The 24,217-nt window shown below is 55.0% G+C and overlaps 1 protein-coding gene across 3 annotated transcripts; it reads left to right on the top strand.

The window, feature by feature from the left end:
• The first annotated feature begins 522 nt into the window (after window positions 1-522).
• SHC1 (SHC adaptor protein 1) lies at window positions 523-23,541 on the top strand. Of its 3 annotated transcripts, XM_063317284.1 has the most exons (14): window positions 533-639; window positions 5,395-5,453; window positions 10,220-10,381; window positions 12,279-12,349; window positions 14,947-15,010; window positions 17,065-17,184; window positions 17,771-17,824; window positions 18,344-18,395; window positions 19,074-19,200; window positions 19,649-19,820; window positions 20,132-20,192; window positions 20,462-20,593; window positions 21,592-21,845; window positions 22,204-23,541. In XM_063317284.1, exons 2-14 carry the CDS (start codon window positions 5,442-5,444, stop codon window positions 22,330-22,332), a joined length of 1,410 nt encoding a protein of 469 aa, XP_063173354.1. In that variant the 5' UTR covers window positions 533-639; window positions 5,395-5,441; the 3' UTR covers window positions 22,333-23,541. The 3 variants fall into 3 exon arrangements, with proteins under 3 accessions (XP_063173355.1, XP_063173354.1, XP_063173357.1); XM_063317285.1 differs by lacking the exon at window positions 5,395-5,453 and having other exon boundaries at window positions 523-639; XM_063317287.1 differs by lacking the exons at window positions 533-639; window positions 5,395-5,453 and having other exon boundaries at window positions 9,740-10,381.
• The last annotated feature ends 676 nt before the right edge of the window (window positions 23,542-24,217 follow it).

Here is a 24,217-nt window from a genome sequence, read left to right as displayed (position 1 = left end):
AGGTGGCGTCTTCGGAGGACCAGTGAGAAGACTATGGAGAAGCCGTGGGCTTTTCTGTCAGGGAGACAATCACTGAGGATGCGGTTTCCCTCTGAGGGATTCGAGAAAATTTCTCTAACGCTGAAGCCGTTCAGTGGTCTCGCTTTATTGCGTTTAGTGTGTGTTTTCTCAGGAAATCGAGGCGCCTCACGTGCCGCATCCCGTCCACGTCCCCACCTACCCTTTAGCGGGGTGGGTTGAGCTCCGAGCTTGCTCTAGGGCCGCCCTGGGAGGGGGTTGGGCTTGTCCCTGCTGGCTTTGTCGGGGGGAAGTTCAGCGAGGGTTAGAGACCCGCGGCGAGAGCGGCGCTGTGGCCCCTACGCCGGCCGGCCAACTCGCTACCGGAAGTCCCGCTTGAGCAGCTCTGCTCCTTTCTATCTCTACGGGAGGTCGGGCAAAGCTGGAGGGAAGGGGCGGGGCCGCGAGCGACCTCGCCGCCCTGCCCGGGAGGCGGGACGGGCCCCGGAAGCGATTGGAGCAGGAGGAAGCGGGCGGGGCAGGGGCTGGCCCGGAGTCCAAAAGTTTGCGAGAGGCGCCGTCGGGCCGGGAGGAGGCCGCCGCCTTTGCCGCCAGGTGGGACTCCATGCTGCGGCCGCCCCGGTAAGAAGGGACGCTGAGCCCGCGCACTGTGTCGCCGCTGCTCCGTCCGCCAGCCGCGGTGGGCATTGGGGGGAGGGGAGCTTGGTCAAGGGCGCCGCGTCTCGCTTGGCAACAGCCCCGCGGCCGCCTTTGCCCGCAACCGGAGGGCACTGCTTTCTCCCTGCTCCGCAACCACCCACCGCAGCGGGCTGGGCGTGGCTGGCCCGGAGTGTCTCAAGACGCAGAGGTAGACTGCCGCTGACTCCGGCGGCTCTCCTCTCCGCGCCCCGCGGTAAGGGCTGCAAACGCGTCCTCCGGGCCGGGCCCCCTTTGCCTCGAACCGGAGAGGCCGGATCGGAATGGCGCGCTCTGTCCGGCCCCTCCGTTTCTCCTGCTCCTCGCCCTTCCCGAGGCGTCTCAACCGCGGCGTCGCTTTTCGTAACCGGAGCGCCTCACTGACCGCCTGTTCGCGGCCCCTCTGCCAGGAGACCCGGCCGGCGCCTCCTCTCCAGGGAGGGAAAAACAGCGTCGCCATCCGGACCAGAGGGAAGACCTCTCCCGAGGCGTCCGCACGGCCCCAGTCGCCCCGCCGGCTGTTCCGCCGAGCGCCGACCCCAGAAAGGGCCCGAGGTTGACCGCCGGGGCGGCGGCCCGGCCTGGGCGGCCGACGGGCTCCGGGGCCCTTTGAGGGTGGTTTCCGTAGCGGAGGGCGCTGGAAGGCGGATTGTTTTGCCTTTGCAGGGGATTTCGTGCGGTTTTAACCCTTGGCGTTTGAAGGGCGCTGGTGTGTGTCGTATTTTTCCACCGAATCGACTCTGGGCGGTGAATGCGGTCGTTTGTATTGCAAAATCCGGGGCCAGCTGGCCTTGGGGACGTTCCTCCTTTCCTCTCTCCTTCCCGCTCCTCTTGTTCGTAACAACCGCCCCTTCGGTCCTTGTGACCGACTTCGGGGCTCTGCCCACCGGCCGTCTAGTCTGCACCCGTGTCTTGGTAATTCCAGGCATCGTCTAAGTCAGCGTCTCTCAGCCTTGGCCGCTTTCGGACGGGTGGACTCCAACTCCATCCATGCTGGCTGGGGAATTCTGGGAGTTGCAGTCCACCCGTCCGAAAGCGACCAAGGCTGAGAAACACTGATCAAAGTTATCGGGTGTGTAAAATACTTCCCCCCCAGGCCTGTTTGCTTGAAGGGGGACATTTTTCTGTCGTGCAGGGGGGGTGCAAAGCTTGGCAGGGGACAGACGAATGAGCTTGTGTGCTTCTGAAAGGAGCCGATTCAGCTGGGTGGGATTCTTTGTGATCCGTTAAAAAAAAAAAAGTCCCTTTTAGGTTAGGGCCAGGTCTTCGGCCCCTCTCGGTCTTCCGGTGTTATGCTTGAGCGCTTGTGGCTTCGTCCGGTCTTTTTGAGCCTTAGTGGGGAGTTATTTTTGAATGGGGGGGTTATTTAGGGGCTGCTTGACGGGGGGGGGGGAGGCAGGACCTACATCGAGAAGTCTTGGGCCGTGCACGCAGACCTCACCTTTTAGGGCTAAGCCCGTTTCTGCTGGCCGAGTTGTTTTTCGTGCCTCGGAGCTCAGCTAGTGAAAACAGTGAAGAGTAAATCCAGAAGGGGGGGGGGGAGAACAAAAAATCCTTGTGTGCTTGGGACAGCCCCCTCCCTCTGGATCACCTCCCCCCGCATTAAATACAGCCTTAAGGCATCTCCCTCCTGCATTTTATGCTCCAGCTGCGAATAAACGAACATCCCATCAGCTGCTAACTCTCCCCCCTTGGAGGAAATCTGGGAGTCCCGCAAAGCAGCAGCAGCATTGGCTGGTAGGGCTCAGGAGCCCCCCCCTCACAATTCTCTGCTTTTCCAGCCCCCCTCCTGTTTTCTCCAGCCCTGGCACCCCGTCCACAAAATTTAAACCCCTTGTCCTGAAATGCTCAGGGGTTGATAATTTTGCAAACTGGTTCTGGTAGCCGGGGAGGGGCTGTGTGTGACCTGTGGAGGAAAAAGTAGAACCCCTTGCTTCATGGGGCAGGGATCCTTTCTTGCTAAGATTGATTTTCCTCCCAGATTCCTTTGTGTGGAAGTCCACGTTCCACGCATGGCCAACCTCCCTTACGACGAACCAGGTTTATGTTCCATCTCCAGAGCGTAAGCAACGGGTGTAAGAACGGAAAGCATTTATCCTGGTTGGGCTCTTGGGCAAGTTTTAGGATTGGAGTAGGGCGCTTTCTCAGCCCAAACCACCCTTCCCTGCGTGATTTCTGACGCTTAGCCTGTGTCCAAACGGATGAACAGCCCTCCCCAACAGGACCCACTGGAGCCTTCTCTCCAGTTTTGCCCAGCCGCACAGTATTTGTGCATCACAGTATGGTGAGGCCAGCCTTGCTGCTCATAAGCCAGGTTTTGTGGTTTGGTTGGCCAGCTAAGTCCCATCCTTGCTTCGTCTCGCTGGACGTTGCCTCTGCCAACCAGCAACGGGTCTCCTGCCCACGGATTCAGGAAGGGAGACTTTTCCCGGCCCACCTGGGATGCAACTTTGTGCAAAAAGGGGCTCTGTCCTCGTTTCTTGCTCTCCAGGCGACCCTTAAACAGGAGCAACAGATCCAGGCCCAAATAAGGCCCTCCAATCACCTGGGGCGTGAGGAGAGCGCCTGGCGGCCTGCAAGCTGGATGCTGTTTTCTTCAGCCCTGCCCCAAGGAGGACGGCCCAGTTCTCAAATTTCACAGCTTTATAAATTGGAGTGGCTGACAAAAAGGGGGCAAGGTGGGAAAGCAGCAACTGGGCTAGTCCCATTTTGCTGGTTGCTTTTTAAATTTCCCCCCCCCCCGGAAAAGGAGGAGTGATTCCAGAAGGGGTAAGATCTCTTTTGGTGTTTTTTTTTGGTTTCCTGTTCAACGGCGGGCACCTTTGAAATATGCCAGTGCGGCGGTGGGCGTTCCGCTCAAGTTACTCCCCCATTTTTTCGTTTCTGGGCCGGAGATCCACAGGATGGGGCCCCAGTTTTTCAGATTCCTCAGCCGAGGAGGGCCCCCCCCCCCCGGGCTGAGTCCCGCATATTCCTGTGGAGGCAAAGCTGGGTCATGGGGAAAAGTGCCACGTCTCCCTCCGCTAGCCCACAAGGAAATGCACTTGGGTTTCTCTGCAGACGTGCTTTGGAGTGAGGGGTCCGTGGCTGTGTTTTTGGCTGGGGGGCGGGTCTCCAGTTCCTCCGCTGATCTCGACCCCAGAGGAAAACTTGTGGGCTCTCTGTCTCAGCCCCAAAGCCATGGAGGCAAGCTGAGACCGTCTGAGGTGTGTAGGACGACCCACTCTTTTTTTTCCATCCTGGGAGGAGAACTTTGGGATGCTGGGCAGATATCAGATAGAGTGAGCCTGCCCTTGGAAGTTCTGCAGAAGATGGGGTCTGCTTGGCAGGGTTTAAACTTCCTCCTTTTGGGGTGGGGGGCTTTGAACTCTGCTCCGCCTTTCCAGAAGCGAACTTCGAATGCTGCTTTTGATGCATCTGAGCCCTCAGTTATTCAGTTAATTATCTGAGGGAGAAGTGGAGCTGTGCCCTGAGCAGAAGGCCTCGACCATCTCTGGCTGGTCCACAGAGGGCCTTAAAATTCTCCTTTAGAACAAAGTTCCCCAGCACACACCCCCTTAAAAAAAATTGCCTAGTCTCAGAGGCTTTTGAAAGCTTCTAAAGGGCTCCTGCTTTGCTTGGCTGGTCTTTGGAGATAGACTGCCTTGGAACATGCAGGCTCCGCCGACCTCTTGCCGCGAACAGTCCCTGTTTGGCTCCTCTGCTGCCATTGTGTCTGTGTTCGGTTCCCTTGTAAAGATGCCTCTGGGGGGGGGCCATGCCACACTTGCAGAAGTGGCATCTGAGCATGGTTGGGGGCAGGTTGGATTACCCTTGAGTGCCCCCTCCACCACTCCGGCCCTGCTTTGAGACCCCTAACTGGTTGAGTGCTTTACTGCCCACCCAGCCAGGCTTCTCTGAAAGGGTCCTGAGCGCTTATTTTAACTGCCTGCCCTAATTGTGCCCGGGTACCTTCTAGAGAGAAGGATGATGAAAAGGGCCTTTGTTTGTTTGTTTGTTTATTAAACTTTTATCACCGGCCGTCTCCCCCAATGGACTCTGGGCCTTTAATCCTGCTGAGAGAAACTTCCACCGTAGGAAGGGAAGCTGGAAAAAAATTATATATTTGACAACCAGAGCCTTGGCATCCTGGTTGGGAGCTGTAAAACCATCCCATCTTTGGGGGGGATCCGATCTTTTCGGGTGTGAAGTTGATTTGAAGCTGGGGGGGGAGGGGCTTTAAAATCTTCCAACATTTTGGGGATCAAGTCAGCCCTCCTTCGGGCGAGAGAGAAAATCAAACTCAGTTACCTGGTGCCTTCCAGACGCATCGGGACTTCCCCTTGACCCAGCTGGCTGGGGAGGATGGGACTTGTTGGCTCATCTGCCTGGAGGGGACCAAGGCTGGTGCAGTGGAACGGGCCACACGGCCCGTGATGGGTCCTGAAGTTTCTGGCCATCCACATGCCAGAACAAAATAATTGTATTTATTTTTATTTGATTTATTTTCTATCCCGCCTTTATTATTTTTATAAATAACTCAAGGCGGTGAACGTACCAAATACTCCTTCCTGTTTTCCCCACCACAACAACCCTGTGAGGTGGGTTGCTATGGGGAAAGGCATAAATGAAGGCCACACTGGCATCTCTCTCTTCCCCGTATCTCCAGCCCCTCTGCAGCAAGCCCAAGTCCCTAATTCCTTCTTTGTCACCGAACTGCAGGTTTGGTTCCCGCGAAGAACAGAACTCCGGTTTTCACCCTGCCCATAATGGAGTACACGGTAAGGGTGGGCACCTTCTCTTCCCTGGTATGGTGGCGGGCCAGCTGCCTTGGTGCTGGGCTAAAGGTGTTCTTCTTCCCTCCCTTCACAGCAGGCCACAGGGTTTCCCAACCTCAGCCACATTCAGATGGGTGGACTTCAACTCCCAGAATTCCCCCAGCCAGCATGGGGAATTCTGGGAGTTGAAGTCCACCGATCTGAGTCGCTGAGGTTGGGAAACCCTGCTCTAAGGTGATGGTAGCCTTACAGCGGGCAACTCTTTCATTTCCTATCCTGGCCTCTAGCTTGCTTTTACGGCTTTGCGTGCTATGAGAATGCCGCCGATGGTCGTTTATTTCCTAAAGCTGGTTTAACAAGCCGTGGCTTAGCACGGGACCATCGGAAGAGGCAGAAGACAGGTTTTTATGGAGCTTTCAACTGGTGAGGGTCTCCAATTTTCCGCATAATCCTCAACTTTTTTGAGAGTGGGGCTGCAGACAGACGCATCGCCTGGCTACGATGGCACACGTCGCAGCTTCTACGGGCTAGGAAACTTCACCTGCTGGATTACCGCCAGCTGTTGAGGCTGTGAAAGGGACCTTTGTGAAGGAGGAAACAAGTAGAGAACGCCCAGGAATTCAGCTGGAGATAACTCCGTTGCCGTATAATTATGCTGCCCAGTGAATCCCCTTTTTTGCTGTTTCATGTCCCCCCTCCCCCCTTTTCTCTGCACTGTGGCCTAGATTGGACCTTGTTTCTCTGCTCAAAGATATAGATATAAATATAAAGGATGGCTGGATTTCGTGAGGACTAGCATCCTACAGCCAAGGATTTGGGGGGTTCCAGAGCAAACAGATGGGCGCTGGAAGTAGGCTTATTCCCCAAATCAAGTGCATGAAATATATCTCCAAAGGGCAGTATTTGATGAAAAGCATGCCAGCTGGGGAATTCTGGGAGTTGAAGTCCACCCATCTTAAAGCATGCTGGCTAGGGAATCCTGGGAGTTGAAGTGGCCCCATTTGAAAAACACTGGTCTAGATCTTCTGCGGCCCCTCCAAGGGGGTATATTTAGGGGCTGGGGCTGGGCTGACCAGCTAAAATATTGATCATTTTAGCTATGCAACAGATTTGCGAGCAAGCAATTTTCTTTCTGTTTTCCAATGGCCGTATTAACCTAGCAGCTGTTGTAGAGGGAGGAGTGGGCGGGCGTCTGTGTTCCCCAACAGTTGCAAAACTATAATTCCCTTTATTCTGGGCCGAACTAGCCCTTTGTGAGAGATTTGCTTGGAGCTAAAATTCAGGGGGGGCGGGAAAAACCCCACAGCATCGGGCTTTGACTGATCACGAGGGAGATACAGTTGTGTTCTTTCAATGGGATTCAGCAGCTCCTGCAAAAAGGCTCCTAGAGCAGGAGTCACGGGCTCCGACTTCTCTGCTGCGAAGCTGGAGGGACGAGCGGCCGGCTCTCCCGGCCTCGGCCTTCCCATCTGTAAAATGGGCACAGCCGTCTTCCTCGGCGGCAACCTCGAAGCGGGCTGCTTCAAGATCTCCATCCAAACCCCAACTTGCTGGAGGACTGAGTCCTGTGATGCGGTCCAAGCGTTTTAGTTAAGAAGGGAAAAGAAAGGAACCGGATAAAAACCCGGACGGGGGATTTGCAGTCACGCTTCCTCTTGAGGCGGCCTCCCGAGTGTCCCTGTGCGCTGGGCTCCGGCAGTGCTGGGAATTAGGGGGACCGAAGTCCCCGCATCCCTGGAGGGCACCTTGGATTTTAGGCTGGATTCTTCGCGGAAAATTCAAGGGAGGACCAGCTTCTTGGTACGCGAGCCTCATAGCAACTCCAGCCTCCTCTTCCCCGGCTCCCAAGGAAGTGGGGGCTGGAGTGGGCTCTCCTGGGGGTCTGATTTCCTGCAACCCCCTCCCCCATCTCCTTGAGCGTGGTCCGAGAAACCAGTAGAGCATCCGGTGGTAAAGCCGGGAGCCAAGTCACCTTCCCACTCCTTCCTCTTCTCTTGTTCCCCCCTTTTTTGCCTTCCCCAGGTGGGTATTTTTGCTCAGCCTCCCCAGAGGAAGGAACAAGGGGGCTGCATCGCTGCCCACCCACGGCCGGACGCAGGAAACGGCTCTGGCCTCTGCCGCTGGCTGTTCACCAAGATTAGTTGGTGGCGGAAGGGAAAACTAACAAACCGGCTGAATTTGCACAAAGCGTCTGCAAAAGCTGAGCTGGCAGGCGGAGAGCAGGGCGTTTAGCCGTTCAACCCTGCCCTGGATCTCGGTGGTTTTTTTTTATTTTTTCCCCACCTCCTTCCTCTTCCTGGATCAAACTGAACTTGTACGGGCTGGCTGGGTTGGAAGTCGTGTCCGGACGTGCCTGCTTTCCCCAGGCATTCAGGCCCGTCTGGGCGTCGCGTGCCCTTCAGGTGACGGCCGGTCCTTGTGGTCTCCTGTCCCTGGGGTCCTTCGCATCCAGAAGGACCAGATAAATGAAATTTGGGGGGAGAGGGATGCTCTGGGGTTAGTACCCGCTGCCCCGTTGGGGCTCGGAGTTCAGATCATGCTGGTTCGGGGTCCGAATCAATTAGACGATTCAGCATCTCTTGCCTAATTTTATGTGCAGAAACCGGTCACGGACCAGGGCAAAAAATGACACTTTGTGGGGGTCGCGATTAGAGCCCTGGATAATGTTCGGCGCCTCCGTTGCAACGGTGGGTGGTTGATGTCTGTAGGGCCTTTTGAAGCAAGTTTTGGGGGTTTTTTGGTTTACAGAGTTTGCCTCTCCTGAAACCGTTTGATGGGGGGGGGGGAGGAAGTAATAAAGGCTAGTTGACACCTTGAATGAGTTTGGCGCTTAAGCAGAAGGCGGTGTGGTCTAGCCCAGGGGGGCACCTCTCGCTGCCGATCCTCTGAGCCAAAATGTGATTTTCATTTTTTTTCTTTGCAACTCATGCAAATGCAGGCTTTGGCTAAGGAAACCGCAGGTGAGCAGGGTGTGTGGCTGTCGCATATTGCAAATTTGGGGTCTTTTGAAAAATAACAGTCACATAGGTCTTAGAAGCCCAATGCAAATCTTGTATCCCCTCCTGATGCCTGCCTGCCTTCTGCGCCAACCCCTCTCTCTTTCGCTCAATTTGCCCACTTGATTGCCAGGGTGGTGGAGGAAGGAAGGTGGCACTGAGCGAAGGATTCCCCCAGCGACCGCTCCATTTGCACAGGCCTGTGCCAGTGGCTTGGCACGGACCACCCTTTGCCCTTTTCTGCCCCCGCTTATCAACGCCGCTGCCATCCTGGCCGTTGACCTGATCTGTGTGCCTTGGGGGGCCCAGGTGGCTTGGCTCCCCTCCCTGGTGTTTCCCCCCCTTGCCTCCCCCTCCCACATCCGTCGCCCCCCTTCCCCGCCGAGGGCGAGGCCAGCTCGGGTGAGTCAGCACCCAGCCCTTCCGTTGGTAGCGAGCAGGGTGGGGGGGAAGGGGGCTCGGCCTCTTCCTCTGCTCATCCCCGTCCCCGCCTTCCCTCCCTCTCTGGGAAGGGTTTGCAGCCTCCCCGCCTGCAGGAAGTGGGCGCGATCGAGTCGTGCGCTGCGGGTTGGGGCAGGAGCTGCGGCCAAGAAAGGAAGAGGGGGGTACCACCACTGCGTCCAGAGGGGCTCCAGATGCTCCTTGCATCCCTCAGCCATGCGGGCCCCGCTTCCTGCGCTTGTAGAGGCTGATTCCCCAACCAGCTCGGCGTGACCATCCCCAAGCCGTGTCTGCACCCCCTTCCTGCATCCGCTGCGATGCGAGAGGCTGGTGCCTGTCCTCCGGTGGGCAGACGGGCTGCCCCATTTTAACAGAGCAGCCTTCTTGGTTTCCTGGGAGCCTGCCAGCCCCTTCCCACCCCCTCCTTTCCTGTTTGCCTTCGATGGCTTCTCTTGCCGCGGATATCGACCTCGTCTGCCCGATGCAGAAGACACGCCGCTGGAGCTGAGCTTCCACGGGGCTTGTCCCCTGCCCACCCTGCTCTGGCTCCCTGGGGGTTCAGCTGGGAGAGGATGAGGACCCCCCCAGGCATTTGACAGGCAGCTGAGATGGGCAGGGGTCCAACAGGTGGTGTGGCAGCTTTGGGGAGCAGCCTTTCTCCCCAGGAACTTCTAAAACAGTAACGCCAGCAACAGGCCAAGAATCTCTCCCTCCCCGCCCCAGGAGGGGCCGCGCGGGGTCACCGTTCATCTGGTGGGACGGGCGGCCTCTGGCCAGGGTTCGAGTTGAGTCAACACGGCAGCGGCTGGCCAACGACTGGGGGCTGTACACAGAGTATTTCGTCTGGAGAGGGCAGCAGCAGGACCAGGCACCCCGTCTTTCTTCCCTGCATTATGGTTCCTGGGATGTTCGGATCGCTTTGGACTCTGGGGGGCTCTTGAGTGCCAGCCCGCAGCCCCTTTGGACATGGATCTCCTGCCAAAAAGCAAATACACCCACCTGCACAATGAATCTTCATCCTCCCTGGACGAAGGCTCTGGGGCCGCCGAGGGGGGGTTGCCCCCCGAGTCCCTCGCAGCTGCCCCGTCACTCCCCAGCTCTCAGTCCTCGTCCTCCCTCAGCCCCATGCTGCCTCTGGGGGACCCCTCCTCCGAATCGGAGGAGAGCCCCACCACGCTGTGCTCCTTCTTCCCCAAGATGGCCAATCTCAAACTCGCCAATCCGGCCTCCCTGCTCAGCCTCCGGGGCTTTTCCCGGGAGACGGGGGCCACCGAGGAGCCTCCTGCCGCTTCCCCGCCGGACTCAGTGGGGACTGTGGGCCTCTTTTCCCAGGATATGAACAAACTCAGCTGCGGGAAGAAGATGCGGGTGGAAGGCGGCCAGCTGGGGGGCGACGAATGGACGCGGCACGGCAGCTTCGTCAACAAGCCCAGCCGGGGCTGGCTGCACCGCGACGACAAGGTGATGGGATCCGGCGTCTCCTACCTCGTCCGGGTGAGTGCGCCAAGGGGGACTGGGGAGGATGCTGGTGTTTGAGGCTTGCACACTTAGGGGGAACGTGAGCGGAGCAGGGCTTGTGAACGGTGGCAATTCTCGGATGGTTGTCCGAGAAGCTGCATGTCCCTGCCCCGCGTCTTGAGGCTGAACGGTTGAACGGCCACGAAATCTATATTTCTTAAAGAGTTGGAGGTTGCTCGGAAGCTTTTTTAGCGCTATTGATCAGAGGGATCCGGCTGCCAAATTGGAAAGCCTCAAGGCCTCCGAAGTCCCTTGGGGGGGGGGGGAACGCCGTGCCTCTGAGGACGGACAGCGGGGCGCCTCTGCCACGCTGAACACCTTCCCCTTTGGGGGCAGAGGAAGAAGAAGTCCTCGGGGGCCAGGACGACTAGAAGCCTGAGTGCTGTGAAAGGGAATTTGGGGGGAGGACAAGGCGACGGCTGTTCCCCAACGTCCATGCGCTGTATGGATCCCCCCCAGGAAGTGAACTGTGCAAATTTGTCTAGGCGGAAAAGAGGGTTCAAGTGTGGAAATGTCTTTCTTCCCAAGGGGGTGCCAACACTCCTTGGGTGTGCCCTCTTCCTCTCCCCCCTCCCCTCCCCTCCAGGCCTGCGCGGCCTCCTTGCAGCCCCTTGGCGTCTGCCCCTATTTTTTGCTCAGCCCCATGATTGCGTCTGACGTCGCTCCGGGGGCCACGAAAACACAGCAGATCAGCAGGAGTGGCGTTATCCTCCCCCCCGCCCCGTCCAACAGCCACCCTGATCCTTCCCTCTCTCCTCCAGGGTCTGTGAAATCTGGTGGGACCCCTCTGAGGGTTGCAGATCTGTCCCCAGATTGTCAACCACGTCCAAGGTGTTGGGTTCAGACACACCTACACACTGTAACTTCTTTCCTTTGCACACGTACTTGCACACCCATGGACATAGACTGCTGTAGCAGCTATCTGTGGAAGGAGGGGGAGGGGGCTTGGCCACATCCTCAATTGGGGCATTTTAAGATGGGGGATACAGAACAAAGCGGGGGGGCGGATTTGTGCCCCCGGGCAAATCTGAGATGCCTGAAAAATAGATCAGCACTTTAGTGGAGTGTTTTTCAACCTCGGCAACTTTAAGTTGGGTGGGCTTCAACTCCCAGAATTCCCCAGCCAGCAAGCTGGGCGTTGAAGTCCACGCGTCTTAAAGTTGCCGAGGTTGAAAAACTCTGGTCTAAAGAACACGCTGCCCAGCTTAAATATATTGGACAATGACTCCCACAATCCCTTGCGGTCGGCCCCGCTGCCTGGGGGTTGCTGGGATATTGAGTCCCAGATCTTGGGAAGGCATCAGACGGTGTGGCGGCCTGGAACTGGCCTGTTCGTTCGTTTTCATTTGGGATTTTTGGCCTAAGGAATGCCTGGGGTGGGCTGGGCTGGGCTGGGCTGGGGGGGGTCCCTCATTTCCATCTCTAGCCTTCTTCCCGAGTTCAACAGAGCACTTGGGAATTCCCTTTTTCCTTTGCCCCTGGTGCGTTGCCGTTGGCTGCAACCAAACAGGTAGGTGATCTCTAGGGGTCCAAGCTGTGCAGCGCAGTGCAGCACAGTCTATCTTGATCCTCAGGGCAGCGGATCCCTCGAGGTCGAATCGCCAAGATGGGTGGAACGAGCCCTTGAGTCTGATCCCTGCTGAGTACCAAAATCTGCATTGAAGCGTTAAGTGGTTGCCCCGGTTTGATTGGCGCTCCTCTGCAAATCAGTTTTCCCCCCTTACGCACGGATGTCAGCCTTCAGCTCGAACCTGCCTCGTTTTTATTCCCGCTAAACCTCCGGGAATCTGGAGGGGGCGACGGAGGAGCCGATAAAGGACAGCGCGGCCCTTTCTTTGGCGTTTACCATCTCTGCTCTCCTTTTTGCCCTCAGTACATGGGTTGCGTGGAAGTGCTGCAGTCAATGCGGGCGCTCGATTTCAGCACCAGGACCCAAGTCACGAGGTGAGCCGGCTGACAATCCCGTTGGGGCCCCCTGAAGGATGCCCCCCTCCCCGCCCCTTGGGCAGGGAAACAGCCCCTGGTTATTAGAGGAGGCGGCCCGCTGCTTCTCTGCATGAATGGCTGTTCTGGGACTTGCACCGCCCTTGGGGACAGAGTGCAATTTCTGCCGTTCGGTTCCTGCATGTATTTTCTGAATGCCTGGCACAGACCGGCAAGGCAGTTGATTGTTACTCTGGAGGAGTCTGCCCAGAGGGTCTCTGTACGAGGCCTTGGCCTGGTTTCGCCCCCCCCCCCTTTCAACTCTGCTGGGCTTCTGTGTTAGGCGTGCCTTGGGCTTTCAGTGCAGAAATGCAGCAGTAATTCCCAGAAGAGGGATCCTGTTGGGTATCTCTTCAGATTCCAGCCGGCACTTCCGATAAGTCTCTGTTGAGGGTTGCAGAAACTGTCATTAGGACTACAGGTAGTCCTCACTTCACAACCATTCGTTTAGTGACGGTTCAGACTTACGAAAGTCTTGTGACTGATCCTCACACTTACAACTGTTGCAGCATCCCCACGGCCACGTGATTGCCATTTTTGACCTCCCCAGCCAGCTTCTGGCAAACAAAATCAGTGGGGATCTGCGTGATTTGCTTAACGACCATGTGGTTCACTTAACACCTGTGGTGATTCACTTAATGGCTGCTGCAAAAAGGTCGTAAAATTGGTTCAGTTTCGCTTAATGACCGCTTTGCTTAGCAACTGAAGTTCCGGTCCCAATTGTGGCCGTTAAGTGAGGACTACCTGTACGCAAAACCCAGATTGCCTCGTCAATGAGGTGAGCTGCATGGTTGGACATCGGGGATTAAGGGGATGAGGGTAGACTCTGAGAACTGAGTCCAGAGGCATCTGAGTTTAGACCTGCCCAGCATAGTTAACCAAACAGGGCTTTCCCCCCTGTGCCTGATGGGCTTAGCCTGGCCAGGGAAGCATCAGATGGCTAGGGCCCATTTCACTTGCTTAACTTGACCAACGAGGGGTCACATTTGCCCCACGTTACGCTGGGTTAGGGTTAGCCTTGATTAGGATGGTTGTTCCCCCGCTCTTTGGAGGGTCCTGCAAATTCCAGTTGGTTCAGGGTCTTGCCTTGGCTGATGTTCACTGGGTAAATATTTCATGCCAACCCTAAACACTTGGCCTTTAGACTTAGTCCTTGGCAGGGGAGGAACAATGTAGGGTTAAAGGGCGTGTGTGTGTGTGTGTCTTCCCTCTCTACAGCCCAGTCCATTAATGGGCAGACACGGGGTCTGCAGAGAAGTGGCTGGAGAGGGCTTCACGGTGAGCCTCCTGTCCACATCGACGGCATCCCCCCCCCCATCCCAATTAATCCGCAAAAGACAGGAAGCATTTATACAGCATCATCAAATATTAACGGGCCTTGCTTGATTTCTCTCTCTTTTCCCCCCTCCTTTCCCTCGCCCTGCTTGGTGGAGGGGCGGTGTGTGAGTCTCTCTGGTGGATTGCTGTGTAAGGATGGCCGTTTGTTCCCCAAATTTATTTGTTTGTTTGTTTGTTTTCTAAAAGGGCTGGCCCCGTCCTTCCGCCCCTCTTCTCCGTTCCCCCCGTCAGTGCTGCAAGGGAAGAGCCCAGTTCACGCAAGGCTGGGCCACCTAGGAGCCTCCGGATATCTTTAGACCTCAGTTCCCATCATCCCTGACAGTTGGCCGGTCTGTTCAAGATGGAGGAGAGTGAAAGATATCAGAGTGGCCCTTGGTAGCTTCTTTTCAGCCCTTGTTTCGTTTTCGGCCCTTGTACTGGTGAAGGGGGTTGCCTGCTGCATCTCTGCATGAGTTCGTGTCCCGGACTCCCTCCGAGGCAGCTCCTTCTGCCCTCTGGGCAGAAAGCCAGGATGCACATAGAATAAACAGCAATTCCTTGGGGTGTCTGCTTGTTCTAGACACCAGGAAGTGATCGACGGTACACTGGGGTGGCCCATTGTGGCTCTGACAGATTGACTGTTGTGAGCCTCGCTCCTTTCGAGTCAGGAGGACAGCCTTGTCTGGAGATTTCTGAGAAAGCCTTGTGGGGTGGGATGTTGGAAGACCAGCCATTTTAGTTCTTAATACCCTCTGAAAAGGCACTGGGCAGCTTTCGGTGTGGGAAATTTGCTCAAGAAGAGCTGAGCTGCTGATTTGTGCCAAGTATCAGAAATCCTTTGTCTCTGGGGCAGTGTTTCTCAACCTTGGCAACTTTAAGCCGGGTGGACTTCAACTCCCAGAATTCCCCAGCCAGCCTGGGAATTCTGGGGGTTGAAGTCCACCCGTCTTAAAGTCGCCAAGGTTGAGAGACACTGCTCTGGGGCATGTGTCTGTGTGTGCTGAGACCACGTTGCTTTGAAAAGCAGTTTGGGGAGCTAAGGCCTTTCCTGCCCTCCTCGTAGGCTCCCCCCAAGGTGTCGGATTGACCTCTGTTGCCAGCAGGATGTTGGCTACGGGGGCTTGCTCTGTTTTGCCCCCTCGAGGCCTTTGAAAGAAATCCTGCATGTTTAAGATCGCATCACTTGTCTAGTGTGTTCCAACGTCCTCTTTCCTCCTCCTCCTCCTCCTCCTCTCGTGCAGGGAGGCTATTGGCCTGGTTTGCGAAGCCGTGCCCAGTACCAAGGGAGCCGTGCGCAGGAGGAAGGTGAGCAACCAGGATAGCTGGATCAACCTCCCCATGATGGGTTTCTTTCCTTTTCTCACTTAAGCCCCCTAAAAGCAACAGCCAGGCTTATGCAGGGCCCCGAACCCCAACGAACCCAGGCTCGTTTTCACCCTAATATGTGGCTGTGCCCTGAATCAATCAGTCTCGACAATCTTGAGGACTAGCGGCAAAGAAAGGAAGGGCGAGGTTTTCTCAGAGATGCCAGCCTTGCGAGGGAGGTCCGGTCAGGAAAGAGACACCACCAGGATTCCTCGAGTGCCACTTTACTGTTGTAGGGTATCATAACAGAAACTTGACAGTCTCTCTCTACTTCGTCTTATACCAAACAGAATCAAGGTGGGGCCATCTTGAGTCTCTTTCTCACCCTTTCCGCTGGGGCAGGACCATGCTGCCGTTTCTCCCCCTTCAATGGATCGCCCACTCCTTCCCCGAGGTCATCGTGATCTTCTTTCACAGAAGGGCAGGAAGGGTGCAGTTCTTGATCCCGGGGGGTGGGGGGGGGCGGACATTAACATTAAAAACAATCACCTTGTAGGAACCAGCTTGTAGAAGCGAGCTCTGCGTTTGCAATAAAATACTGGGGGTGGGGGAAACCCAAGAAGGCAATGTATGGATGTGGGTAGGAGCTGAGATCTCTAACCTGCCCCCCTCCCTTTCTGAGGCTGCCCCTCACTGAGAAATAAGTCAGAGGCTTCAATCAAAGTTTCAGCACACGCAGAGCTGATCAATAGATTGCCACTGCAGCACCTCTAATGGATGCTGAGAAAAGGTGGGGGGGGTGTTCCCATCTCTGCCTCGTTTTCCCTCCTTGTATTTCTTAGCATCAACACCCCTGCCCCCCTCCCCAGCAAAAGAGGCACATGTTTTTATTTTATTTTTGCGTTCTCTCTTTCGCCAGCCTCTTTGTTAGAAACTCCAAGCAAAAAGGGGGTGCCCACTGAGGTTCTAGGTGTCCTTAGTGAGTTCTCCCAAAGAAAGAAATTTCAGGGCGCAGCCCGAGGGCCAACCCACTCTGGCTTCTAAGCTTCTTGTGTATTTTGCACTCTTTGCTCCAGGAAGGGTGTAAAGTCACAGCCTCCACCCCACCAAGTTAAAAGGGGACATTTGTGGCTTTGGGGCCACCCATCCAGCCACTGGGGCCTGTGACCCACCATTTCTGGCTTGGCACGGTTTGCCAATCTGTCCCATTGTGTCCCTCTCGTCAAACCCTTCTCCAGCTAGAAAGTCCTAGTTTTTTAACTTGTTTTTTTTTCTTTTTCTGAAATCCAATTACTTCTGGAGCTCTGAACAGGCTGGGATGGGGAGGCAAACTCTGAGGTTTTCATGCATTCTTTGATTTTTGCCACAGTACCGATAAGCTGATGGTAATTCATTCTGCTAACTGAATCCGGCGGAGTGCAATATTTGGGGGGGGGTTCTGTCTTTGTGGGAGCCTTTCAATCTGAGCTAGGATGGAAGGGCCTTTTTCAAATGCTCCCACTTGCTCAGCGTTTGGGGTTGCAATTCTACATTTGAGGGTGCTGTTCCTATTATTATTATTATATTTTTCTCCTGCCTTTTTCATATATATAACTCAAGGCAGTGAATATGTATAATACTCCTTCCTATTTTCCCTGCCACAGCAACCCTGTGACGTGGGTTGGGCTAAGAGAGGGGGACTGGCCTGAGGTCACCCAGCTTTCATGCCTAAGGCAGGCCTAGAGCTTGCCCTCTCCTGATTTCTAGGCCAGCCCCTTTACCACCACACCAGACTGGCTTTTTGTCCTGCAGCGACAGCCCTGTGAGGTAGGCTGGCCCGAAAGAGAGGGAGCTTCCGTGGCAGGAAAGAACTCGGCTCTCTCTCCAATCCAGATCCAACAACAGCCCTGCGAGGTAGGCTAGGTAAAGAGAGGGACTGGCCCAAAGTCCTTTGAGGAGTTAAGTTGGGATTTGAACCTGGGTCTCCCCACTCCTAGTCCCCTCTGAAGCATCCAGTGGCCACGTATCTCAGCTGCTCCCCGCCAATAGCCATTCCATTTCTCCCCGTTTGGCAGCCCTGCGGCCGTGCGCTCAACTCCATCCTCGGCAAGACCAACCTGAAGTTTGCCGCGATGCCAATCACCCTCACCATCTCGACCAGCAGCCTTAACCTCATGGCATCTGATTGTAAACAGGTGAGGTTCCCTGTCCCGCATTTCTCCTGGCAGCGTCTCGTCCAGAGCTGCTGGTTGGGTTTAACCGGGTCTCTTCTGGTGCTGAGCGACCAGAAGATCCTAACCCGGGTTGGGGTGCACCCTGCAATGCAGAGGGTGGGAATTTGAACTGCTCCGAGCCCAAAATTGATTGGCTATTAACCTTCCTAGCGGCCACGGGTAGAATACCCTGAAACCTCTCTCTGTCGAGTGGGGAGCTCCAATTTGGATGCTCCCTGCGTGAAAAAGAGAACTTATTTGCCAGCAAGGAGGTTGAAGTGGTGCAACGCAAGGGAGTTATTTAACAGGTTTAAAAGAGGGCCGCTGGCCATCTTTGAAAAGTGGGAGAAGATCTGCAGATTGGCTGGTTTTATTGTGTCTTTATTGCTCTGGTTTGAAACTCTCAGCCGCCAGGAGTTTTGCAAGGGGGCAGCATGATGGGGAGGGGGGAATTGGCCCCGTTGGTTCAGTATAAATGTGCCCATCCTGGGTGTCTATAAAGTAATCTGTTGGTTTTGCTGCTTGTGGGCTGCATCAGTCTCAGTCTCTCCCCATTTTCGGCTTCTAGATCATTGCCAACCACCATATGCAGTCGATTTCCTTTGCCTCCGGAGGAGATCCGGTAAGTGTGCTGAGATTTCCCCCTCTCCCCCAGGTTTGCTTGCATTTCCCTTGGAGCAGAGCTGTGGACCTGCCGTGATTTGGAAGGAGCACCCCCCCGCGCAAAAGAATGGGGCATTTTCCGTGCTCAAAGAATGCCACTGCTGTTGCCTTGCGTTAGGGTTGTTGGGATACTGGTGGGTTAAAATGGATCCCGTGCCAGCTTTTTCCCCTGCTTTCCGTCTGTCTTCCTCTCTGGCAGGACTGCCTGGATTTCTGATCATCCCCTTTGTACTGGGGGAAATGGGGAAGCAGGTCTAACTATCGGGCGGGATTTAGGGACAGAGGGATCCCCTGCTCAGCCCTAAAACCTGCTAGATTATCTGGGGCTTATTCTCCCCTATCTTATTTTGACAGGGATAGTAGGGCCCAGCACCCAGAAATCCGGGATGAGTGATCTTTTTCTTTTTGGTGCAGTGTTTTTTTTTCCCCCCACCCCTTCCCCAAATCTGGCCTTCACCAGCGCTTTTGCGTTTTGCAGGACACAGCGGAGTACGTTGCTTACGTTGCCAAAGACCCCGTGAATCACAGAGGTAGGTGCTCCGCAGTCCTCACCCGGTTCTCCCACTCCTGCCCGGTTTTTGGTTCTTTTCCCCACAAGCCAGCAAGGGCCACGTTTGATCTGGATTGGCCTTCTACCCTAAAGCCCAAAGCAAAGGCATCGCATTATTTGAGGGTACCAAGATGTACCTCTCCTCGTGGAGTTTGGGAAAGGGCGTCGGAGGATTGAAATCAGGCACTTAAAGCTGGGATTAAAACGCGTTCGGGCTTTGGAAACCACCTTCCTCCGACTTCAGATCCCGGAGCAGGTTTAAAGCTTGGTTAGAAAGGTCGTGTATGCCTTTCTGCGAAACCGATCGTTGCTGGGTGATTTATTTTCCGCCCGGCTGCTTTTCCCCTTGGGCCCTGATGTGGCAAACCTGTGCAGTCAATTTCTGCAGGAGGAGGAGCAGAGGGAGAAATTGGAAGAATTAGCAGCAGGAGAAACTGCAAGGGCGTGCCACCCTAAATTCAGCCGGGAGGGGGTTTTCCAGCCCCCACCAACCTGCTGAACAAACTCATCTCGAGTCTGCTGCAGTTGGGAGCTAATAAATTTAAATCAATCGATCAATCGATCTCCCAGCTCCTGATATTAGTCCTACAGGGAGGGGGAAAAATCAATCAATCAATCAATGCAACCCCCCCCCCTTTCCTTTGGTGACTCTCTGCAGCTTGCCACATCTTGGAATGTCCCGAGGGGCTATCCCAAGACGTCATCAGCACGATCGGGCAGGCGTTTGAGTTGCGCTTCAAGCAATATCTTAAAAACCCTCCCAAGCTCGTCACGCCACACGACAGGTAGGGCAGGGCAGGATCGGAGTCCTTCCTGTTTCCCCCCCACACACACACCTGGCTAGCAGTGCGAGGTAGAGTGCTTTGGCACATGGAGGCTCCATTGTGGTTCTTCAGGCCTGGGAGCCATGGATAAAGCTTGCCCTTCCCTTGAGGGGGGTCTATGGTATATCCTCGCAGATAAGCCAGCCCTCAAACTTTTACCCGAAATACCATGAAAAGGGCACCACCTGCGGATAAGCCGGCCCACATTTTTTCATGGTGTTTTGGTTAAAAATTACAATACAAGGTCAGCTTGTATCGAGTACGTATGGGAAGGATAAGTGCTTTAAAAAAGTTGGGGTCTTCCCAAAACCACCAAGGGGGACCTGTTGGATGAGACCCGTCCAACGTGGCCGTGGGTATGCATGTTCCCGATGCTCCTCTCTGACTGCTGTGCCTCTCGCCTCCCCAGGATGGCCGGGTTTGATGGCTCCGCTTGGGACGAAGAGGATGATCCGCCACCTGACCATCAGTACTACAACGATTTCCCTGGAAAGGAGCCACCCTTAGGGGGGGTGGTCGACCTGCGCTTGCGGGATGGGGCTGCGGCAGCCCAGACCCCCAACAATTTGGGAGCCACCTTGGTAAGCCCCCCATGACCACTGCGCACGGCGCGAGAAGCTGTTCTCAGCAGACGTCTTGGCTGTATCACACCCTGTCCTCAGTTTTTCTCTATAATCTGTAAAATGGGTTCCTCAGGCCCTTGAGTCTTCCCTGAGGATCTTTTCCAGTTGGTCCACCCCCTTGAATTCTTCCCATCTCCCCCAAATCTGCCCTCCAGCCGGACATGGACTTAATTTACTCGTACCGTTGCAGGAATATCAGGGTGTGGGGAAACGAGACTTAAAATGTTCTCCTGAGCCTTCAGCTAAACTGCCTTTCTTCCTTCCTGTAGCCTGTTGGACAAGTGGCTGCTGGGGACTACGAATCCAAGAAGCCACATTCGGCCGCGCAAGGTACGTGATCCAGCCGGTGACTTTTCCTTTGCTAAGACACCCGGCCCCACTGAGGGTTCAGTGATGTTGTGCTAGAAATGCCAAATCTGGCAGAGCTGCAATAATCGAGGAAGGGGGTTGTTTGCTCTCTGGGTTGGAATTCCACCCATTCTGCAGATAGACTGCTTCGGAACATGGCAGCTTTCCTCTTTAGCCTTTCCCGCGCAGTTTCCCCAATCGGGTGGCATTCGTCTGGGGGTTTTCTTATCCTGCCCTGTTCATCCTCGCAGGCCGGGATAGATGCCCTCCTGGCCGCACAGAATTCTTCATTGACCCCTCCTACGTTAACGTGCAAAATCTGGAGAAAATGCAGCAGGGCGTCACCTCCAATGGCAGCGTGCAGAGAGACCTCTTTGACATGAGTGAGTGGCAGAAGGGGGCATGGGGGTCTTGTGGTTCCTGTAATAAATTCCCTCCAGACCAATATTGGGAGTCCAAGAGAGGGAAGGGGAGGCAGGTTGCTTAATTGGAATTCCTGAGGCATGCTGGGAGTTGTAGTTCAACCAACCTGGAGGGGCTATTCCCGTACCTTTAATGCTTTACTGATTTTCTTGTAATTTCTTTGTTTGGTTGTTGCAAGCCCCCTGAATTGTTGAAAGTCGGGGGGCATACAAGTTTCATTTATTATTGTTATTGTTATGTGTGTATTTGCAGCAAATATGGGAAGAGACCCTCCAGAGCAGTATTTCTCAATCTTGGCAACTATAAGACATGTGGACTTCAACTCCCAGAATTCCCCAGCCAGGGTTTTGCATTCATTTCTTCAGCGTGTTGATCGGCCATCTTTTTTCATTGGGAAATTAGTTTGTGAGATGTATGTTACATCTCCACTAGAATTAATCTTGGCCAAAAGACAGAGAAGCAATAAATACATATTATTAGCAGATGGGGGGGGGTTGTTTTCCTTTACCCTCCTCAACTGTTTTTCCTTTCTTATCGTGACTTCTTAGAGATTTTCTCTATAAAGCTATTGTGGGGGCCTTATAGATGTTTGGGATAGATTGATCAGAAATCAATCACTTGGCTGGCCTTAATTTTTGAGCCCCAAAGAGAGGCTGAATTGTAGCACCCTTAAAAAGCTGCTAATCTCCATAATTTATCTGCAAGGGGTTGAATTGCAAATACCCTCCTTGAAACTTAAGTCAACAAAACCTTTAGGCAAAAGTTTTCACCTGGCCTTAGGTTGGCTCTGTTCCTCTTTTTTGGGTTCTTCTTTTTGGGGTTTGCGGAGAAGAGCTTGCGGTGAGGAAAAAGGGAAGCAAGTTTCTAGACCTCAGTGAAGCCGAGGGGCACTGGCAGCGGCGTCGGCTGCAGATTGCTCCTAACAGCAGCCTCCCTCCCTCCCTCCTTCCCTCCCCAGAGCCTTTTGAGGACGCCTTGCGGGCACCGCCACCTCCTGCTCCGCCATCCCACCCGCCGGCTACCATGGAGGAACAGCTCCGCCAGGAACCATGGTATCACGGTCAGATGAGTCGCAAAGAATCAGAAAAGCTGCTGCAAGCCAACGGGGATTTCCTGGTGCGCGAGAGTACCACCACGCCGGGCCAGTATGTGCTCACCGGGCTGCAGGGCGGGCAGCCAAAACATCTGCTTCTTGTCGATCCAGAAGGAGTGGTATGTGGGGTTTTCGGGGGGGGGGACAGCCCTGCCTTTGCTTTGGGGAAAAAGATGGGGAAGAGGGGAATACCTGGGGTCGAGGGGAAGCCCGTCTGCTCGAATCAAGGTGGGGGGAGCGTTGAACATTTAGCCAGCAATTTTTTTTAATCCGTTCAGTCGTGTCTGATTCTCGGAGACTGCCTGGACAAGTCCCTGCAGTTTTCTCGGCAAGGTTTTTTAGAAGTGGTTGGTCATTGCCTCCTTGCTAGGGCTGGCGGGGAGTGGGTGGGAATTGCACAGCTTGGCACCCAGGCTCCGACACCTCGCTGCTGCTGCTTCTCTAGCCAGTGAAGACCCCAATCTGCTCCCCCCCCAGGTTCGGACAAAGGATCACCGCTTTGAGAGCGTCAGCCACCTGATCAGCCACCACATGGACAATCGGTTGCCGATCATCTCGGCCGGCAGTGAGCTGTGCCTGCAGCAGCCCGTAGAGCGGAGACAGTGAGCAGGGACAGACCGGGAGCCACGCCACTACAGATGTCCTTCCGCCGGGACTCCCCCGCCTCCCTTTCCTCTCCGGCCGGCCACAGGGACTTCTCCAACAGCTGCCGGGGGCGGGCCGTCCCCTCTGCCAAAGTGTCCAGCTCTCTCCCGAGGGTCGAAGGGAGTCAGTGGAGCACCAAAACCCATCGTGCCCTCCCACACCGCCACACGCTCACCCCTCGGCTTTTCCTCGTCACCCCAAAGCGCCGGCCATGATGCCAGTCCTCGGTGAGGGCGCTTAAGCCTTGGTTTTCCTGACCGGGCTGGATTTCAGACTTGGGATAAAGTCCTCCTCGGACCTCGCCTCGGATGACTTTGCCTCCTCCGGTAACTTTGTGGAAGAGCCAGGCGGGCCACGCAGCCCCTTGTTGGATGCAACTGATGCCAAAGTCCCCGTCTGGGTTTGTTTTCTGGGAGATCGGGGTGGGGGGGGAGCTGTGGCCTCCCCCCCTTCCTTAAAGCACAAGAATTTTTTAAAAAAGAGGGCAACTCTCTCGGGTCCCCAACGCAGAACCGCCCCTCCCTGCACACAGACCCCTCTCGTTCACTTTATATACGCTCTCTCTGTGCCTTGATCCTTTTACAGGTCTCGGATTTTATGCAAAATCCCTCTAGCCCCGGCAGTCAATTGACGGTGCCTGGTTTTTTTTGCAGGGGGGAGTGCTGCAGAGTGGAGAAAGAAGGGCGGTCGTTTTTCACCCGCCTGCCTCTGATCCATCACGGTTCCCCCCCCCATTTCCTCCCCCCCAAAGCCCAGTCTAAGCAATGGAGAGACCCCTCCGGATTAAGGGACGGTTTTGCTGAATTTTAGGACCATCCCCACAAAGGCAGCTGTAAAGCTGCAGGTTTCAAGACCTCCAAAGGCCCAAAAAGAGGAGAAAAAGAATCAGGTGTATCTTCCCGTGCTCAGGCGGGTCTTCCTCCCCTGTTCCTCCCCGGGTTCTGTACATAAGTTTTATAAGTTGGTGTTGCATGTCTGTTGTTATACTCAGAAGCCAACGTGTAGCTTTACTCTCTCTCACTGTGCCTGTCCCTGCCCCTCGGCGGGACCCCCAAGTTCACCTCGCCCCCTTCTCTCCCCTCCCTTTACACACACTTTGTATCGGTTTGATTTTCTCTCGATTATACCAAAGGAAATCGAATGGTTATTATTAAAGTTGGTATTTCTTTAGCCTGGGGCTGCTGGATTCCTTTGCCTGGAGAAGAGGGAGGGAGGGAAAGAAGGGAAAGGAGGAAGAGAAAGGAGGGAAAGAAGGAAGGGAGGGAAAGGAGAAGGAAGGAAGAGAAAGAAGGAGAAAAAGGAAGAGAGCAGAAGGAGGAAGGGAGAAGGAGAAGGAAGGAGGAGAGAAAGGGAGGAAGGGAAAGAAGGAAAAGGAAGGGAGAAAGAATGAGGAGAGAAAGGAAGGGAGGGAAAGAGAAAGAAGGGAAAGGAGAAGGGAAAACAGGAGAAAAAGAAAAGGTAGAGAAAGGAGGAGAAGAGGGAGGGAGGGAGGAAGAGAAGGAAGGGGAAGGAGCACTGGACAGCCAAGATGGTAGGATCTTTAGTTGTCCCATCAGGCGCTTTCTATCCCTGCAGCGGCGCCATCCTTGAAAACAAAACCCGCAAAGAAAAATGGAGCACGAGACGGGAAGCGGCTCGCATCAGCCTGTCTTTTATTCTTCCTTAGACTGAGCAATGGCATGGTTGGCCGGGGAATCCTGGGAGTTGAAGTCCACACTTGGGGAATCCTGGGAGTTGAAGTCCACACGTCTTCAAGTTGCCCGGGTTGAGGAGCGCTGCTCCAGGGAATGCTGCGAAGAGGGCGGCTGCTTCGCCCCTCGGCGTCCCGCCCTCTTGTTCGCATTCG

Source organism: Candoia aspera, chromosome 17, assembly GCF_035149785.1.
Source record: "Candoia aspera isolate rCanAsp1 chromosome 17, rCanAsp1.hap2, whole genome shotgun sequence".
Taxonomy (NCBI): Eukaryota; Metazoa; Chordata; class Lepidosauria; order Squamata; family Boidae; genus Candoia; species Candoia aspera.
This window is presented reverse-complemented; position numbering and strand designations above follow the sequence as displayed.

Bases quoted from the DNA above. Each gene is read 5' to 3' on its own strand.
- SHC1 (XM_063317287.1), top strand. From the start codon at position 9,854: ATGGATCTCCTGCCAAAAAGCAAATACACCCACCTGCACAATGAATCT. The intron at 12,350-14,946 runs GTGAGCCGGCTG...CCTCTCGTGCAG, and splicing joins ACCAGGACCCAAGTCACGAG to GGAGGCTATTGGCCTGGTTT. The intron at 20,594-21,591 runs GTGAGTGGCAGA...TTCCCTCCCCAG, and splicing joins GAGAGACCTCTTTGACATGA to AGCCTTTTGAGGACGCCTTG.